General features: G+C 36.3%; 1 protein-coding gene across 2 annotated transcripts in view; it reads left to right on the top strand.

Annotated features, from left to right (window-relative positions):
• Positions 1 to 16,637, top strand: part of MTFR1 (mitochondrial fission regulator 1) — a 43,112-nt gene extending 26,475 nt beyond the window's left edge. The window contains exons 5-8 of one of the 2 annotated variants that reach the window (XM_004679838.2): positions 12,438 to 12,673; positions 14,145 to 14,406; positions 14,910 to 15,078; positions 15,963 to 16,637. In XM_004679838.2, coding sequence (XP_004679895.1) covers positions 12,438 to 12,673; positions 14,145 to 14,406; positions 14,910 to 15,078; positions 15,963 to 16,031 — 736 coding nt within the window. In that variant the 3' untranslated portion in view covers positions 16,032 to 16,637. Of the gene's footprint in view, positions 1 to 12,437; positions 12,677 to 14,144; positions 14,407 to 14,909; positions 15,079 to 15,962 lie in introns of both variants that reach the window. The other variant, XM_012723095.1, reaches the window with a different exon arrangement.
• The last annotated feature ends 3,945 nt before the right edge of the window (positions 16,638 to 20,582 follow it).

Raw genomic sequence — 20,582 nt, 5'->3', positions numbered from 1 at the left:
TACATATTCAGTATTTCCTTTTAATAGCCTAATTTGATCTCTAGTAGCCTAGTTACTTTTCTTGAGTAGTCTTCTGTCCCTGTTAAAGATTCAGCTAGTATTTATCATTCTTCAAGGCAAATAACTTCATAACTGATTCATCTTTATGAATTACAGAATTTCCAGTCCTTCAGAAATTTATGTTTTAACATAAATAGAAAAAAATTATTATAAACATACTTAAATAAATATAGCACTTATTACTCTCTTACTGGGGCAGAGGAATCATTGCAGTTAAATGAAGGAATTGTGTAATCATGGGAGATTGTGTCTTAAAAACTGTGAATCAAGATGAGTTATGATTCAAAGGAAACAATGTGTTAATAGTTAAAGAAGCAAGTCCATTTATTTGAAGAAATCTGAATAAGTTGCTGTTTCCATCTAATAAGTAATAATGGCTTAGTAATGGCTTTCCAGAGATATTTGGTATGCTTAGAGGAAATTAGGAAGAAAATTAATATTATTACTCTTAATAAAGTCTAAAATATTGAGTTATTAGACCTGATATCCTCATCAAGTGTCAGCAGGGGCCAATAAAATAGAATGAGTGAATTGCAGGGAAAGTGAATGCACTTAAATGTACTAATCAGGAGAAAACATAGGATGTTTCAGAAACTCCCAGTGGCTCAATGAAATTAGAGAGTAACAGAAAAGGCAAAGCTATAGGATATGAATGTGGAAAGTAGGTACAAGTCTAAAGGTCATCCATGTTAGACTTCAGAAATTTAGACATTTTACTGAAAGTTCACATTGTAGACCCATGGAAGAAATTTAAATACCACAGTGATGCCAAACTTGTAAAAAAGCAAACAAAAACTTTGCATACATCTAGTAATTCATCCAGATTGTTAATGTATACCCATAGTTCCTTTTTCAGTACTAAGTAGTATTCCTTGGTGTGGCCAGAACAGCGTTTGTTTAACCATGAACTAGTTGTATACCTCCGGAGAGATTTCAGTTTTCATCTATTATGAATAAAGTTGCTGTAAACATTTGTGTTTTCCTTTAAACAGTATGAAGCATAGAAAAGAGCCAGAGTTTAACTAGTTTAAGAAAATGACAGAACACATGGAGAAGAGGGACAAAGTCAGAAATACTCAGAAGAACTGAAGTTTTTTAGAAAATAGAGTTAATAGAAGAGTCTAGGGTAATCCTGAATAGGATAATTTTGAGAATGATGGAATAAATTAATAACAACATAGGAAGACATTTTTGGTGGGTGGATATAGGAGGAGGCATTTCAGTCTGCAGTATGTTGTGTTTAAATTTACGATGGGACATTCATATTGTTGAGAAATAATTTTGTGTCTAGATGCTAATGAGAAAAGCATGTATGTCAATGTGAAGATAGAATGGCAGATAATCACAGTGCTCAAGGAACACAGATACAACTTGAAGAACAAATCTATCCTGGATAAAGTGCATTTCCTATTTAGTTAATTTTAAAAAATAAAGGGAAGCCCCACACCCACAAGAAGCATCTCAAGAAACAATAGCAGAAAGTGTTATGGAAGCAGAAGTAGGAGATTATCATGGAAGGGAAGGGAATAAACTAGTCATTACTGTCAAATACTGGGAGACCAGCCAGGTAAAGCAAAAATGTAGTAAGTTTTAATTCTGTTTTACAGTTGAAAGATTATCATTGACTTTAGGAGAAGTCATTATATTAACTAGATAAAATAAGAATCAAGTAATCCAAGAGAAAAAAAAAATTTGATTTGAATGACAAGTAGAACTGAGGACATAGCAGTACCTGAGCAGAGGCCAGGTATTGAAGGGATTAGCAGGTAAAGAGCCTTCCCCCCTTTTTTTTTTAAAGATGTTTGTTCTCTTGATTAAACTTCTTATTTTGAGATAGTCTTCACATGCAGTTGTAGGCAGTAATACAAAAATATTTCTGGTATCTTTTACCCACTTTTCCTTCAATGGTAACATCTGCAAAACTGTGGCACAATATCTTAATCAGGACATTGATAGTGACATTGAAAAGTCAAGATGCAGAGTGTCATCATACCATAAGTAACCATCATGGCACCATTCCTGTTTCCCTTTCCAGATTTCCTTAATTAATGGAAATCCTTGCTCTGTATTTTCACATTTTTGCCACTTAAGAATATTACATAAATGGAGTCACCCAGCATACAATTTTTTGGGATTGGCTGTTTTCACAAAGCATAATTCTCTAGTGATTCATCTGGATTATGTATATCAGTAGTTTTTTTTTTTTTTAAAGGTTTATTTGTTTATTCATACAGAACTGGGGTACAGGCCAAGAGATTCGGAGGGTGAGAGGATTCACCAGGGACAGAGTGGGGAGCAGAACAGGCAGATCGAGGAAGTACACTGCTAAGGGGAGCAGCGGGTGGGTCAGGAGAGGTCTGCCGCACCATGTGGTCACCTTCGGGGCAGGCGGGAATCGAACCCATGCGGAAGTGGCTTTAGCTTCTCAGTGCTGTGCTTTAACCCGCTGCGCCACCAGGGAGGGCCAGGAGTTTTTCCTTTTTAATACTAAATAGTCGTCTTTGGTATGGGCAGACTTTAACCATGAACTGGTTGATGCACAACTGGAGTGATTCCAGTTTAACTACTGTGAATGAGCATGTGATTGTTGGCTGTCCTTTATATCTTTATGGATAAAATGTCTTGTGGCTTTAGCCACAAATCTCTGTCATTGAAATAGACTTCCATCTGTAGGTAAGGTGTCGTTTTTAGCTGCTTTAAAAACTTTTCATTAGTTTCCAGAGATTTGAATAAGATATTTCTTGATACAAAGTTCTTTTCCAGTCTTGCTTTCTTAATCTCCTCCTTTTACTCTGACAACACAAATATGAAATCATTTGTTGTGGTCTCTGACATTGTGTGTGTGTTTTTCTTAAATGCTTTGTGTCCTGCCCACCCCCACCCCCCACCTCCCCAATGAGATAATTAATCGCTTTTTCCCCTCTGTCTTCTCCAATCTGATTTTGATGACACCAACTGTAGTTTTTATAATAATTGTCCTTTTGGTCCTAGGATTTTTTTGTGTTTTTCTTTCTTTCTTTTTTTTCTTTTTTTGGTTCTCTTTTATATCCCTTTTTCTTGGCAGGATTTTTTTCATTTGTGTCAAGAATATTGGTAGTTGCCCATTTGAAGCCTTTTTATCATAGCTGCTTTAAATCTGCCAGATAACATCTCTGGCATCTGTTTGTCTTTTTCTAATTCAGCTTATATTCTTTAATAAAAAGGAGTGCCTTTTTATTAAAACCTAGATTTGGGGGATATATAAAACTCTGGATTATTTTAATCCTGTTGGGAAACTGGCTTTTCTGATAGTACTCTGGCAGAGAAGACTGGGTACCAGCCTTCTGCACACCACAGGAGATATGGTATACCATATGGGAACAGAAGATCAGGTTTTCCACTTACCCTTCTCCACTCACCCCAAAGGTACTCCTTCTGAATCTTAGGTTTGGAGAGAGCCCTAGTTCCTCATGGGGTCTCGTGTAACATTTTCCTAGTAGTGAAGGGAGAATAATCTTGTTACTGTAGGGTGTGGTAGGATTCCAGACTTCTCGCATTGTCTCCATTTATCAGTTAGTTTTACAAACCAATTAAATATACAGATTGATGAGGTAGCAAATTTGCATAAGTTTTATCTTTAAGTTTATTTTTAAATATTTAGATACCCTCATAGGCTGTTATCCATCATAGTGCACCCAACACTAAATCACCCATAGTCCATAACCATGGCCCATTGTGTTTCTTTCCCTCTTTGTTTTTACCCTTTTCCTATCTCTTTCTCCTTTAGTTCTATAATCATCTTTCAGGGGTTAGTTTTAGATGTGTCCTTTATCTTTTAATTTAGTTACTTTATATTTGACATATTAGGGACACCATCCGGTATTTATTTTTCTCCTTCTGATCTGTTTCATAGTATGGTCCCTTCCAGCTCTATCTGTGTTGCCACAAATGATATAAATTTACCTTTTTATAGCTAAGTAATATTCTATTATGTGTGTGTATATTTCTGTCCTTCTATAGGTATATGTATGTATGATTGACTTGTATCACTTACATATTGATCCACTTATCTATTTTGGGGCTTTGGGCACTTAGGTTGTTTCCATAATGTAACTTACAGTAAATAGCACTGCAGTCAACATGGCTACAAATTTTTAAACTAGTATTTTTGTATACTTGGGTAGATACCAAGGAGTGGCACTGTTGAGTTGAATGGCAAATCTATTTTTAATTATTTGAGACTCCTCCCATATATTTTTTCATAAAGCCAGTTTGCATTCCATCATTGTATAAAAGTTCCATTTTCTTCACATCCTCACCAGCACTTGTTGGCTACTGCTCTTTTTTAAATTCATTCAAGAACTGGGGTGTAGGCCAGATGTGTGGCGGCAGAGCAGCTAAGTGGATTCATCAGAAGTTTCTGGGGAGCAGAACAGGTGGATCTACTGAAATAGACTGCTGAGGAGAGCAGTGGGTAAGATAGGAGGGGTCTGCTGTGCCATGTGATCTCCCTGGGTGGGGATTGAACTCATGCTAGGGTTGAGGAGTGGAAGCATTCACCAGAGACAGGGTGGGGAGCAGAACAGGCAGATTTACTGATATACACCGCTAAGGGAAGGGGGGAAGCAGTGGGCAAGGCTGGAGAGGTCTGCTGTGCCATGTGGGTCAGCTTCCTGGCCAGGGGTTGAATTCCTGCTTCTGTGGCTGCTGTTAGCTTCATCATGCTGAGACTAAACTCCTTCAAGCACCAGAAGGCCCAGTGCTGAGATTTTAACCCCTGCACCACCAGAAAAGCCCAATACTGGTCTTTTTGATATGGGTCGTTCTTAGTAGGTGTGAGATAATATCTCATTGTGGTCTTAATTTGCATTTCTTTAATGATAAATGCCATCATACATTTTAAATAATGACAAAATAAAAAGATGAGCAATAAAGGTATTTTACTTTGATAGTTATCGAATATTATACTCCTACCATGTAATGAGTATTTTTTATCTGTCACCTTTATTTTACTTGCATTCCTATGGGGATTTTTATAATTTAAATCTTAGAAACATAATGAATGCATGAAAACATAACAGATGTAATAGTTTTCAGTCTTTCTCTGCCTTTCATATTTGTATGAAATCTGTATATTCAAGATATTTTTTGTCTTGAAATTTATGTGAATGCCATTTCTGTTACATAATACTGCAACATTATAACTATTAGTTATATATCTGGGAAAATAGACATAAGTCTTCGTAATTAGTTATTGTACATATGAATTCTTCAAATGCTCTGAGCTCTATTTTTTTTTCATTTATTAATTGGAAGTATTAATATCTGCCTTGAGGTAAGAACTTTAAAAAGACACCATGAGAAATTCTTAGCAAAGTGGCATGCATATAATAAGGCCTTATTTTTACTCCTTTTGCTATTCACATTTTCATTTTACTTTGAGTTTCTAGAATGACTTCATAATTAGAAAGAACTCTTTGGTTTTCCTAAGAAGCAGTTGTTGCTTTGAAAGCATCTACTGATGATCTCATTTAAGACAATTAGTTCTTTCATAAAAGTAGCCTAAAGAGATTATGTAGTCTTTGGCTGTATATATAGCATAACATTGCACATGTATGGTGAAATTAAAGAGTAGATCTGTCTGGCTTCTAGTTGATATCATAGTCATTGTCACAACTATATGATTGCTTTTTGACTAGAACATTATTTAAAGAGTATTTAAATTTTTCAAGTTTAACTCCAGTTCATTTCAATACCTTCTAATTGATTCTTAACTGAGTGCCAGGTGCATATCAGATTGAGTATTAAATAGAAACTGTAGATTCATAGAACTTGAAAGTTTTTCAGGCACCCCTTTTTACAACAGAATGTTCGTAAACTTATGACTAAGATGAACTATTTCTAAAAATCTGTCATGTATGGATAATGAATAAAGTAATACCGAGACTATGATTAATTTTAAATTTGAATATTATGTATAAAATGGAACATGCTATTTTTTAAGGATTGTCCAGTAAGAACCCAAACTTCACAGAAAATGACAGTGAGTAACCAGATTCCAAGGGAAATGACTCCACAAGCCTTCTAGCTTGCCACAGCTCCACGGTGTGTGAGTCAGAGCAAGAGGGTCTCTTATTCATAGCACAGCAGACACTCAACTTTAAATACAAAACAGTAAGTGGTTTGTGTTAAACAGCCTAATGTGAGCTATTGCCATGAACCCCACTAGTTTTCTGGGTCAGTAGCCTCACAACAATCTTCCAGTTATCCACTATAAAATTCTTTCGTGGATTTTTTTCCCCCTTTGTCAAAGTAATTTTCCCAGTGTGGTTGTCTTTATACAACCATTAACTTGCTTTGAAAAGATTGTTAGTTTTCTACCCAACTTCATGATTCAGGGAATGAAATTCCCAGCTTTCCCCTCCTCCCTGGGTCCTACTGACAATAGAATGTACTTTTTGTACCTATCTGGGCTATTAAAATAGCTCATATTTTGAGTTTTCATTTACTGTGACATAAGGGGAAAAGACCTCAGTGATACATGAGATTTAATTTAGTATATTCTTTAAAGTAGTTAGTAGAGCTTAAAAAAGCCTTTCTGCTAATGTACATTTTACTTCCAAAGTGTAACATTTGAAACTAACATTTGAAAAGACAAGAGAACTAGATAATCCTTAGGCAGTGCCAATCTGAATAGGGGCTTGTGCCTTCTGCCAGGAGATATTTTGGAGCCAATATCAAACAGAAAGGTAGAAGTATCACCAACAGAGCTTAGTGTCCAGAAAATGGCTTTAAAAAATGATCCCGTGTTGGCTTTTTGCCTTTTGAGACCTCCTCACTTGATGCCTCTTTTCATTGATTTTGATACTTGTTTTTGTATCTTAAAACTTGAATTATACATAACTTCTAGAAAAGAGCATTTTTTTTAGTTTGATTTAATTGTGCCTTTATAGTCTAGTTTTTAATAGCTGTTCTGAAGGATGGCAAAACAGATTGCTTCTAAGAATGATTTGTTGACTGTCTTATAAAACAGATGTCTATGGAGAAAGATTATGTGTTTGTGTTTTTAACAGGGGAATGTCTGAGAATTTCAAAAACGTAGTAAGTGTTTTCCATACACAATGAAGAACATTACAGAGCAACTGCTGGTTTTGGTTCTTTTTTTTTTTTTTTTTAAGATTTATTTATTCATACAGAAGTGGGGTACAGGCCAGAGATGCAGAAGGTGAGAGGATTCATCAGGGACAGGGTGGGGTGCAGAACAGGCAGATGGACGAAGTACACTGCTGAGGGGAGCAGCGGGCGGGTCAGGAGAGGTCTGCCATGCCATGTGGATCTCCTCGGGGCAGGCAGGGATCGAACTCATGCGGAAGTGGCTTAAGCTTCTTAGTACTGTGCTTTAACCCGCTGCGCCACCAAGGAGGGCCTGGTTTTGGTTCTTAAGCTGTACATGTCGAATCTCATCTTCATGTTTTTGCGCAGACTTACTCACTTTGAGATTATTTTCTTTTTTTAGCATTGTAGCTTTTTTTTTTTTTAAAGATTATTTATGCATGCAAGAACTGGGGTACAGGCCAAAAGGTATAGGGGATGAGAAGATTCACCAGAGATAGAGTGAGGAACAGAACAGACAGATCTACTGAAATATACTGCTGAGGGGAACAGTGAAGCAGGTCAGGAGAGGTCTACTGTGCTATGTGGGTCACCTCTCTGGCAGTGGATCAAACTTGGTGGATGTGGGTAGCTTTATATTGCTGCACTTTAATCCCTTGAGCCACCAGGCAGGGCCCAGCTTCAACAGATTTTGACAAAGCTGAAAATTTCACATTTTAAGCTTTTGCATTTCCTATAGCTACTTTATTTGAACTCATGACCACAGAAAAATGTGAATCCGTGTAATTAAAGTTATATAGTATAGGCATAATATACAAATAACCTGATAAAATCCACTTGTAGGAGTTATAGGGAGATATAGAAGTTTGACTTTTTTCTTTAACATTTAACAGTATTCATTTATTCTCTCACAGTTTTGTCTAGAAGACATTTGAAAGAACGTAAGCTATTTAAACATGGATTTTAGTTATTATCTTAATCCATATTGTCATTATTCTAGTTCTGGATATTGAAGAAAAAGATTCATGGGATTTTAAGATTGGATTATTTGAGTGATAACATTTTAAGACAAACTTAAAAGTATTTAGCAATTTTGAATTAAGTGCAGGGCCCTCCCTGGTGGTGCAGCGGGTCCAAGAAGCTAAAACCACTTCCACATGAGTTCGGTCGCGGCCGGAGATGATCCACATGGTGCTGCAGACCTCCCCTAACCAACCCATCCGCTGCTCCCCTCAGCAGTGTACTTCGTCAGTCAGTCTGTTCTACTCCCCACACTGTCTCTAGTGAATCTTCTCAGAGAAGTCCCCTGCACCTCTGGCCTGTACCCCAGTTCTATATGCACAAATAAATCTTAAAAAAAAAAAAATTTTAAGTGGGGATACCCTCTACTGAAATGACCACTAGTTTGGGAATAACTATTATTACAATATCACTTTTTGTTTTGTAGCAATAGATTCTGATAGTCAAAATTTAATAATTTTATTTGCACTTTAGACTTCATAACATCACTTCACTCAAACATACTGTGAAAGCAAACCATCATCTACACGTCCATCTCCAGATTATATTCATTCTTCTAGGCACATTTTGATAAATAAGCAAAACTCACTTGTCACAGAACATGGACAAGTGGTGGGGGTAGAGAATCGTGTTATCTTTCTCTGCTCTCTCCTCAGTTCCACTTCATCCAGTCATCATACTCCAGATTATTCTCACCCTGGTGCCCCTGCCATGGTGGTGGTGTCGCCTCTGACCGCTCTTTTCCTCTAAACTCAATACCAGCTGCTACTCTTAATACTCTTCCCTTTTTCTTCACTGTTACTTTAAACTGGTGTGGTACTTTAATTCTACACTTAACTTATTTCTGTGTTTTATCCAGATCTGTTCTTAAGACTAGCATTATATCACCATTACCAGCAGTTTTCTAGTTCTTTATCCAGAAGTTTTTTTTTTTTTTGAGAAAAAAAAAATCATTGTTGTGTTCAGTTATACTAATAAAAAGTTAAAGTGAAGGAAACAAGAATATAATTATTCTATATAAATAATCCTGCCTAAAACCATTGTTCAGTAGACTAAACAATTTCCATCTGCTTGTAACAATGTAGTTACTGTGTAGAGCTGTTCAATAAAATTATTTGACCTACCCTGTGACAGGGAGGTAGAGATCAGAATTTAACCTGTTGAATCAATGAGCCAGGGTGATTATTAAAAAAAAAATTAATGTCTCAGTGGAATTATTTTCAGGTTGACTAAAGCACAAATATTGGATCCCTAATTTGTATGTACTCTTTCAAAAAATTTTTTAATCAGTTAATTGGTACTGTTCCTATAGAAGTTTACTTTTGCTTAATCTTTGTATACTTTTGTCGAAATTTCATTAACTGTTTATTCACAGTGGGGCTAAGAAATGGAATGGAAATAGAAACTTTGCATGCCAAATATTTCCATACCCCACAAATATCCAAATTTAAGAAAATTAGTAAGAAAATTAACAACTAAAATTTATGAAAAGTTGGTATTTAATTAAAATTGGTGAGTAGATAAGCAGCCAGGGACTAGATAAGGACCAAGGCATTTATTCTCCAAGTATTTTTTGTAAAATAATGTTACAAGTAAAAACCAGTTTGTAGCACACTCTGTTTGGCAGCTTAATTATTTGGGCAGCGAGTATGCATGAAGAAAAACATTGAATTCACTGTATAATACCAAAAGCTTAAGAGTTGACAGAATTCCCCCATATATAACCAGCAGTTCTACTCCTAGGAATATACCCAAAGTACATGAAAACATTAATTCAAAAAGATACCTGCACCCCTGTGTTTATGCAGCACTGTTTACAATAGGTGAGCTGTGGAAAGCAACCTAGATGCCCATAAATAGAGGACTGGATCAAGTAGATGTGCTATATACACACACAATGGAATACTATTTGGCAATCAAAAAATAAACTCATGCCATTCACATTAACATGGATGGAGCTAGAAGGGATCCTGCTCAGTGAAATAAACTAGAAAGAAAAAGAAAAACATCAAGTGTCTTCACTTAGAGGAGTGTAGGAGAACCAATTAAGTGATGAGAAAAAAATAATAAAACAAAACTAGCAGGCAGCCATGGATAAGAGACATTATGAGATGAAAGGAGAGGGAAAAGGATCAGGGCAGGGGGGAGAAGAGCATAAGGGACTGTGGTGATGGTTCACAGGTGACTGGTGGGAATTTTATGGGGACTATACAGTAATGTAAAAATATAAATAAAACAGGGTAGAATGAAGAATTACACAGCTCTGAAAGATAAAATACCAATGTCCAGTTAAGGAAATGCTAAAATTGAATTTAATGTTGGTGAATGTTGTAATAGTATTAAGTTTGACTAACACAAAATGATGAATTCAACAGGGTGGAAGTTTATGTTTCTCTCAAGGTAGTTTATTTTTTTCTCAAGTCAAAAAGAGGTTAGAGCAGATATTCTGGAGCTGATAGTGGCCTCACAGTGACATCAGGCTTCCAAAGAAGGTTAGCTTTGTGCTCTCTTACTGAAACTCCAGCCATTACCTTGCACTGAAAGGCTCCCAGAAGGAGAAAAGGTACGGAGCTGAAGAAAGGACTTTGTCATTCTTAAGCAGTCTTCCTAGATTGCTCACCAACATTCTGCCTACATCTTTTTAAGAAAAACTCAGTGACGTGACCACAGGAAATTGAAGAAAGCTAGATTATGTTAATGTATTTAATTGTGAACATTTCATAGTGAACATATATATCAAATAGTTAGGTTGCATATCTTTAAGTACACATGAGTTGTCATAAGTTTTGTTTAAAGAGTTATTTGTGCATACAGAACTGGGGTACAGGCCAGAGGTACAGGGACGGTGAGAAGCTTCACCAGAGACAGAGTGGGGAGCAGAACAGGTGGACTGACGAAGTACACTGCTGAGGGTAGCAGCTGGCGGACCAGGAGAGGTCTGCCTCACCATGTGGATCTCCTCCGGGGCAGGGGGATCAAACTCATGCGGAAGTGGCTTTAGCTTCTTAGTGCTGTGATTTTACCCGCTGCGCCACCAGGGGGCCCCGAGTTGTCAGTTTTTTATCCTCTATTCTAGAGTCCTGGAAAACCTGACTATCTATGTGAAGAAGTAGGTAAGTATATAAATTAATTGGAAAGAAATAGAATTTTATGCCCAACCCTCCAAAAATTTCATTTGTACCTACAGAGTACACATTAAAAAATAACTTTATATATCCAAGCGAAAATGTCACCATTTAGCTGTTGTTTTTTTAGCTTTTGATGCTTTGGCCCATATTGTTACATACAGTATGTTTGTCTTGCAGTTTGATATATATGTCATGTGTGGAAAACAGACATTAAGGCGGAGAAGTCAGGCCCCTGGGGAAGAGCTAGTGGCTTTCTGATTTGATTTGATTTGATTTGATAATCAAGTATAACTCGTAATTAGCTTACCTTATTTTGAGTGTTAAAACATCTTTTAATATACTTTGGCCTCTCCTCTCAGATGTAGTTCTAGTGAGGTTGCTACTACCAGGTGACCTGTGCACTATCACCATACCCCCTTTGTGCTCTTCCCTCCCATTTTGATCTCTCTCTCCCTCCCTCACCTGCAGAATGTCTCTGATTTATAGTTGCCTGTTAATTTTGGTTTATTTTTTTCCCTGACCCCTTATTTGATTCCTCTATAAGTGAAACCATCTGATATTTCTTTCTGGCTTATTTCACGGAGCATAATACCAGCTCCATCCTTGTGGTGGCGAATGGCATGGGTTTATCTTTTTGATTGCTGAGTAATATTCCATTGTCTCTATATACCACATCTTCTTGCTTCATCTATTTTTTTGCATTTGGGTTGTTTCCATATCTTATCTGTTATAAAATGTGCAGCGATAAACAAGAGGTGCAGTTGTCCTTTTGAGTTAATGTATTGGCATATTTCTTTGTTAGTTCAAAGCAAGCATGAATTAGCAACAATGTTAAAATCTGTAATACTTCCATATAGTGTTATAGTGTTGGTTTGTGTATATTATGGAGGTTAGAATTAAGAATGGAAAAAAGAAGAATTACTAAGAATGTGATAGGAAGCCCAAGCCTGGTATATATCTTGATAAAGTACTGGTGTTTTATTTGTTTGTTTTGAAACTTATTGGAAGTATTTAACATAAAGTTATCCTGAAAGTGGTTCTCAGATATTATGAATCATGTTCTGATTAGTTGGCAGTGATTTTTCATATTCCTTTACAAAAGCCTATGATTTTATCAACTTTCTGTCTTCTTTGTAGGACAGAGGTGAGGTCAGGGCAGCTGCTTTGGGATGACCTTCCTTTCTTTGAGAAGCCTCCAAGCAGGCAGCTTTCCTTACCAAACCTGTCTCCAGAAGAGCCTCAACTGAAGACTTCAACTCTGGCAAATGAGGAAGCATTGCAGAAGATCTGTGCGCTTGAAAATGAACTTGCTGCTCTCAGAGCCCAGATTGCCAAAATTGTGACCCTGCAAGAGCAGCAAAATCTCACTGCAGGTAGCAAGTACTGTATGTTTTAACCCAAAACTGGAAATTAGTAAAATGCCGCTAATTTAAAATTGTTTGACAAATAGCCACTGGGGTTGTAAGAAAACCAGTGGTCAGTCCTCTGAATAGTCTAGTTCTGGTTCCAGTATTTGTTTTGTAGTCTTTATGCTTGCAGAGAGAATGAAGAGTACGTTTATTTGGGAAAACACTAAAATTGATAGTTGTTAGCTCGTGTGAATGCTTGCCGTTCTTACAGGAAACTTAGTTGTCTGTGATAACAGCACCAGTTATATCAGACATGAGACTCTCAAAACAGCCCTGGCAGGGTTGAGTGTGCTGTTTACCAGTAATATATGTTAGAGGCATTTGCTTTACTAATATAATTCTTTGTTGGTAACCGGTGAGAGTTGTGATTTCTACCTCTCTTTTTGCTTTATAGTGGGGATAATGTTACCTTGCTAGGGAGTTATTAGAGGAGTAAGAGAGAAAAATGATATAAAATGCCTTCAACTCATAGTGGCTTTTCCTCATGCCAGTGTAGAAACCAAGTTCAGGTCCTCTGACTTCTGGTCTAGTAGTGCCTTTATTAAGGCAGGCATTGTGACTTTGGAGAAGCAACCTTAGCCTTGAAATCCTAACCCATTAACCTGTTGGCAAGTACCACTTGTTTTCCTGGTGAGACTCCCATTAACAAACTGTTCAGAGGATAAAGGCAGTTAATCTGCTCTGAGCCATTTTGCTTGTATTACTAGATTTTAATGTAACCAACATGGAAAGGTGGGCAGAGGGCGCTTGAGCAATAATCCATGTTAAATGAAGTTTGTAACTGTAAAAACCAAGACTTGACCTTTTCTTGTACAAATCACATTTTCTTTGCTTTGTCTCCCTCTGGTGGCAGAGTAGGAAAACTGTCAAATAATGAGAGAATTTAGGGCTTTAAAATTTTTATTTTATATAGCCTAAATCCCTTGAGTAAAACAACCCCCAATCAGTAAATAACTCTAACCCCTAGGTATGCAGAAAGATGATTTGATCTTTATTTTATAACCATTTTTTTAGTTTCTTTTCAAAATGTAACAATTTCCAGTCAGTGCAGGGTTTTAACACTGTCTTAAATGTGTGTTCATTTTAAGTAGATATACATATATCAAATAGTTTTTCAGATAATTATAATACTAAGTCATCCATGTGCTTAGTTGGATAGTTACTTTAGCAATACAGATTGCTTTATATTAAAAGTAGTTGCAAATTGTGTCACAGTCAAGATTTGAACATTTGATGTAACAAAAACACTGTTAAAGAGGACTTTTCCATTTGGAAACTTGGATTAATTGATACAGTGAATGAGATTCAGGCATTTAGATTCTAACAGTTATCTTTTCATTCTACTTACATAACTGATACTCTGTCAGACATGTGAAAGTTTAAAAATTTTATTTGCCTGTCACCATGAGAATTGATTTTTCTGCTTGTTTCATAGGTGATCTAGATTCTGCCACTTCTGTTACTACAATAACACCTTCTGTCCCACCACCACCACCACCACCACCTCCTCCTCCTCTCCCTCCTCCATCAGGACTCCCCCAGAGTATATCTGCTATTGACCTGATTAAAGAGCGAAGAGAGAAAAAAGCCAATGCTGGAAAGACTTCAATTAAAAACAGTCCAAAGAAACATGATATGCCAAATATGCTAGAGATCCTTAAAGATATGAACAGTGTAAAACTTCGGTCGGTAAAAAGGTGAGGATACATTTACCTTCATGCTCATGTCCCTCTTGTTTTTATAGCTTGCATAATCGGTTCTCTTGAATGAATTGAGTGGCTATTCATTGGGCACTTTATTTTTTAAAGACTGCTGCTCTTGTGGGGGGAGCAAGAGGTGCAAGGGTGGTTGAGAGGATTCACTAGAGACAGAGTAGGGAGCAGGACAGGTACACTGCTGAGGGGAGCAGTGGGCAAGACAGGAGAGGTCTGCTGGGCCATGTGGGTCACCTCCTTGGCCAGGGATCGAACTCGTGCTGTGCTTTAACCGGTTGTGCCACCAGGGAGGGCCCTTTTGTGCTGTTTTATTCAGCTTGATTCTAAGGTTTCCCTCTCAGTACTCTCGATATCTATTAAGTCTTTATCAAGTAGCTGTGATGCTAGAGAAATGCTGTTGGGCATGGAAAGTCATACAAAGTAGTTCCAAGTTGTGGAAGCCAGCATATTGAAATGTCTTTGTGGTTTCTTTTCATGTTTCTAAGATCAGAACAAGATATAAAGCCCAAAGCAGTGGATGCTACTGATCCTGCTGCCCTCATAGCAGAGGCTCTGAAAAGGAAATTTGCCTATCGATATCGAAGTGATAACCAAGGTGAACTCGAAAAAGGAATTCCAAAGCTTGAGTCAGCATCTTCCCGAGAAACAGTGTTGGTGAGTATTAGGTCATACTTCTTACCTACTACACAATGGTAGACCACCCCACTGCTAAGCACTTGCAAGACTTTCATCTATGCCCTCTATAAGATTCAAAGGGTATGCTACAGCTACAGGGTAAGTCGCCATGTGCAAGTAGATTATTTTTCTCACCAGAGTAGTTTTCATTTAGAAACTTAAGAACAGAAATTAACCTTGGTTTCACTGTTCTTAGCATTTCCAATGTTAAATATTCCATATTGTTTTCTACTTAAGCATAAGGAGGTGAAATTTGTTATAAAATTTATATCTTAGGACAATATATAGTAATACAGAAATTCAAGGTAAAGAAAGCTCACTCACTGTAAGTCTAAAGAGGGCAAGATTTGATCTGTGCTTGCAAAATGTGTGCCAGGTCACAGGTGGGGATTTCAGGGAAGCACTTGAATGAAGGGACTATTTAAGTTCATGTTGTAGGGGTATCTGGCATATATCTAAAATTTTAGCACTTTTGAAACCCTTTCTATAGTGAAAATTCTGAGACTTTGTGCTTCTGTCTTATATTTGGAGAAGTTGAACTAAACCGGGGTCTTGCTAAGATGATTATATTATAGTTTTCTTATGAACTAATCTAGTCACCTCTGCGTTTAATATTCTAGTGCTCTATCAGTATTTATAAAGGTTCTAAATATTATGTAGCTGTGTGGGGAGGACAGTCATTTGTTACGAATTTCCTAGGGGTTTTTCAAGCCCATACTACAAACCCCTACTCATTCAGTTGCTGGTTCTTCCACCCAGATGATAGCTAAACACATCTAAACTTATGACCCATAATTGGGAGGGGGCAGATTATTCCTGTTACATGAGCTGTTATCTTTATTTATTCTGTGTTTCTTTTCTAGTTTGGGCCACACATGTTGAAGTCTACAGGAAAAATGAAGGCTTTAATTGAAAATGTTTCAGATTCCTAATGGACAATTAGCTGAGAAAGACTATCCTGGCTCAGCTATTGGTTGGTTAGGAGTCAGTTTGACTAGTAGGAGTGAACACTATTTAGTAAATACCTGCCTCAGTGGTATCCTTTTAAATCTAGAGGGTTGAGCAAAGAACAGCAGTTTAAGTTGTTAATTGCTTTTATGAGGTCCATCCTAAAGTTTCCATAATGTCTATTCTGACACGTTTTTAAAGTCTAGTCAGGATGCTTAGGTTTTTAGTCTTAAACAATTAACACAAGTTTCAGAACAAAGAGGACATTTGTAGATGTGATTTTTTAATTCTTAAACACTAATTTATATGTACAGATGTTTTATGTGCATATTTTTGAGTATAAAACAGTATGAAAACTTTAGTGATGACGGGAGTAGGGTGTTATTGGTTTTCAGTGATCATTTACTAGTTAGTGATGGAATATCTGGTATATAACTCAAATTGCTGGAGTGAAATATTGAGATTAAAATCTTACCTTGAACAGAACTTATTAGAATCTCTCATATTTTCTTGGACATGGAATATTTCCTGGAGTAGGAACTGGTTAATGTTCATTACTGAAATACTGAAGTGCATTCCTTGAAAGGAAACTCAAGAACCACGAAAGCTGTTTTCACCTTAGTGCCATGCCAAATTGAGAAGGAAAATGGTACTTTTTGAATAGTGAGGCATCAAGGTACTGAATTAAATCTTTTTAAAATAAAAACCAGAATGTACCATCTTATTTTTCTTTCATTTTAATAAATGGCCTCATAAGCATAACTTGTTACTAAGTGTAATGATAATTCTGAAAATGCCAGCATAATGGGGTTTTTAATATTGGTCAGAATATCAGCTTTATAATGAAATGTTGAGTGGTAAAAGAATCTCCTATAAAATATCATTGGTTAGAGTGCTGTTCTGAATTACATTATGCAACATATTATTAGAAAGTGAAGAACTGCCTTTCTTACCTAGAACTTCTAAAGAATTAAGTGATCATTTTAGAATAGTTATATATCTCCATGATTTTCTGTATTTCTCTTTTTAAGCTCTGCCATGGTTAATGCCAGAATCTCCTACCATGAGTAAATATTTAAATCTAGGTGTTTTTTCTTTTTTTTTAAGTACTTTCTGTGGGGGTTTTGAAGATGGGAAGAATAGACATTCACTTAAGTTATTGAAAATATGTGCAATGTTCTATATATTAGCAAATGTTAGTTAATTTGGTTTGGTTATTCAGCTTAAATTTGAACTGTGGCTTATTTTCCACATGTTGGTACACATTATTTCTAATTGTTTTATATGGTTTAAAATTTCTGCCTTTAAAAGACATTCTGATCATTTACTTGACATGCATATTTTGACATTCTAGGGAATTTATATTTGTATCAGTATTGAATTTTGGCCAGGGTCCAATATAACAAAAAGCTAATGTTTTGAAATAAAGCAGACTTTTATTTTCCATTCGATTGTAATGCCTATTATATTGCCTTTCGTTTACTTTTCTCTTAAAGGGATTTCAGCATTTAAAAAACAGAAAGGCAGTACTTGATGAATTTTCCTCAGGGTTGCTAAGTTTATAATCCACCTCTAGGATAGCTGAAATTTGTTTTTCCATCTTTCCCCACCACCCATCTCACTCAATTTCTGGTTTTCTCACCTAACACAGTATCTGAAGTGAGGGTCTTAAGTAGTTCAGCCCTACATTTGCTATTCAAGGCTCAAAACGTTCAGTAACTTAATACAATGTTTTGGACTAGTTCTGGGGTGCACTGAACTTGGAATTACTCATGGCTGGTAGGTATGAGCCTAGCCAAGTTACACCTTTTGCTGTTTCTAAAATGGAACTAACACTTAATCCTCAACAGTTTTTTTTGAGCTAACAATTTTGAGCACATTCTACCAATGCAAAATACAAACCAGTTATCCCTTTATATATAGTTTTACATGGGATAACTAATTGTCAGTGGGATGGTTTCCTCTAGGATATGTGGTCTTTGGCATGTGGAAAAGGTAAACACCTACTTGCAGTCTCGGGGTAGCACTTACATTCTTTAGTGCTGGTTGTCTCCCCAGGCACAGGCCCATCTTTACAAAAGTGCCGTCCTCTCGCAGTGTTAAGAATTCCTATGAAGGCTATGTCCTAATAATGAAAAGGAAGACATGCGGTAATACTACCAGAAGCAAATACTTTGGAAAAGCTACCCATCTGATGTCTCCAAAAATAAAGTTCTCTGTGGGTTATAATTTGGCAGATGGAAGTTTAAACTCTGGGGCATTCACCTAATCAGCTCTGGAACTGCCAGGCTGAATGAAATACTTGGTTTTAGAACAGAACATCGGTTATGGCTTACTGTCACTGTTTCGCGTGAAAATTTCAGTCAATCCTGAAACCACATTCCTACGTCTTTCCCCCTTTTCATACTAGCAGTTCAACATTTTTCTGAGCTATTTCATTAAACCTATTTCTTAAAATGCTTAGTTAGGTTTTTATTATTATTTTTAATTTTGTAAATAGGCTAGCTCTTCATTGGTACTAGTGTCATCACTTGAGAATAGATAGGGTAATAAGAGCATAATGAATTAAGTCCTAGAGAGTACCTTTGAGATTGGTGTCCTTAGTCTATTCCACGTGGGCTAGACTCTTTACTGTTCTTATAGCTACAGCTTCTCAAATTTTTCTCCTTTGGTATATTCTCCAGCTTCTTTCTCTGTAAAGGTCACTGAGACCTTTCACTAGGTTGGAGTAAAACATGAATGTAATTAAACTTTGACAGGAAGATAGCCCGATTTAGTGACTCCATTTACTAACTGACAATTTAGGCTATTATAGGGCAGTCTCTCCTAGTTGCTTTCTTTTAGCTAAAAAAGCCTTGATTTCAGGAAATGAGAAAGTCAGAAAAAACTGTCCCATTTATAAAAGCACATCGTAAGAATAAATGTAACTAAGGAGGTTTCAAAGAAAAAAAAATACCCACACACCAAAAGAAATTGAACACTACTAAATGGAAAGGTATTCTGTGCTAGGTTAGAAGGATGTAACTAAAATGGCCATTGTTCTACAGAATTAGTGTAATCCCTATAAAAATCCTAGTGACATTTTTCCACATTTAAACTCTGGCAGGAAATATTTCCACAAAAATAAAACAAAAAATACTAAGACTTAGAGAACCACAAAACACCCCAAATAACCAAAACAATATTGTGGAAAAAGCAAAAGTTGGAGTGTCATCCTATGACTTTATACGACATAGTGTCAAAACAGTACAGTATTGGAATAAAACCAGGCGTAAAGATCAGGAAGAGAACTGACAGCCTGGAAATAAACCCACATATAGACATCTATGGCAGAGAAAATATACAATGCGAAAAAGTCTCTTTAGCAAGTGTTGGGAAAACAGGACCACTATCTTAAATCACACAAAAGCTAATTGATTATTCATTAAAGATTTGAATATTACACATGAAACGGTAAGAAAGAAGAAAACAGGCAGTAAGCTCCTTGAAGTCAACCTTAATGTCTTTGTAGATTCAAATGCAAAACTAAATGGGGCTACATTAAATTGAAAAGCTCTGCACAGTGGAAAGAACCATCATCAAAAGGAAAAGGCAGCCTGTTAAAATGGGAGAAAGTATTTGCAAATCAATTATCTGACAATATCTAGAGCTCATAGAATAACCAACAAAAGAATCTGATTTAAAAGTCAGCTGAATTCTGAACAGCAGTTTCTCCAAGACATGCATATGGGCAAGGATGTACAAAAAGTTATTCACTTACTAAAGAAATGCAAATCAGAAGCCACAATGCGCTATGGCCCCACACCTGTGAGAATAGCTATTATCAAAAAAGACAGATGGAGAAAGACAAAATTCCTTCCCAATGTGGAAAATAACACAAATAGCTGATGACAATCCAGTGGTCGGTCCTGAAAGGAAAGGATGATGGAGGGTTGGTAGGTTGGTAAAACATGTTAAGGGGGGATAGCTTATGTAATAGTGGGTGGAAACTTAAACTTTCATTGATCATGATGTAGCATGTACAGTGTAATCCTGAAATGTTACAAATTTGTTACCTCTATAAAACTTTACTTTTTAAAAAGTATCTTGCAGCCTCCTGAGTATTTCTAGAGACACTTCAAGTTTATGCTCAAATAAATGTGATACAATATGAAATTCTTAAAGGTTACTGACGAGACTAGTGGTTATTTACAATAAGTCAGTAAAGTTGGCTGTGCTTCAGTTTTAAATCACATATTAATAAATCTGATATTAAAAACGTGGTGTATTTCTTTTCACCACCATTCTAACAGATTTCAAAATATATTTCAAGATGATTTAAAGTAGTTGTAAAAGAAAATATGATCAATATAAAGTATTTCACTTTTAGAATCAAATTTGTAAGTAAAGTGATCTTATCAGTTACGGACGTTAAAAGTAATGTTTACTAGAAATGGTATCATTATTATCATTAACCAAACTATTCTAAATACCCCAGTACTTTGCGTTCATTTTGTACAATACAGAAACTTGCTATATAACACTTCACAAATTTG

Source organism: Condylura cristata, unplaced genomic scaffold (assembly GCF_000260355.1).
Source record: "Condylura cristata isolate star-nosed mole 26May11 unplaced genomic scaffold, ConCri1.0 scaffold00009, whole genome shotgun sequence".
NCBI lineage: Eukaryota > Metazoa > Chordata > Mammalia > Eulipotyphla > Talpidae > Condylura > Condylura cristata.
The sequence above is the reverse complement of the archived record's forward strand: the minus strand, read 5'-3'. Positions and strand labels throughout refer to the sequence as shown.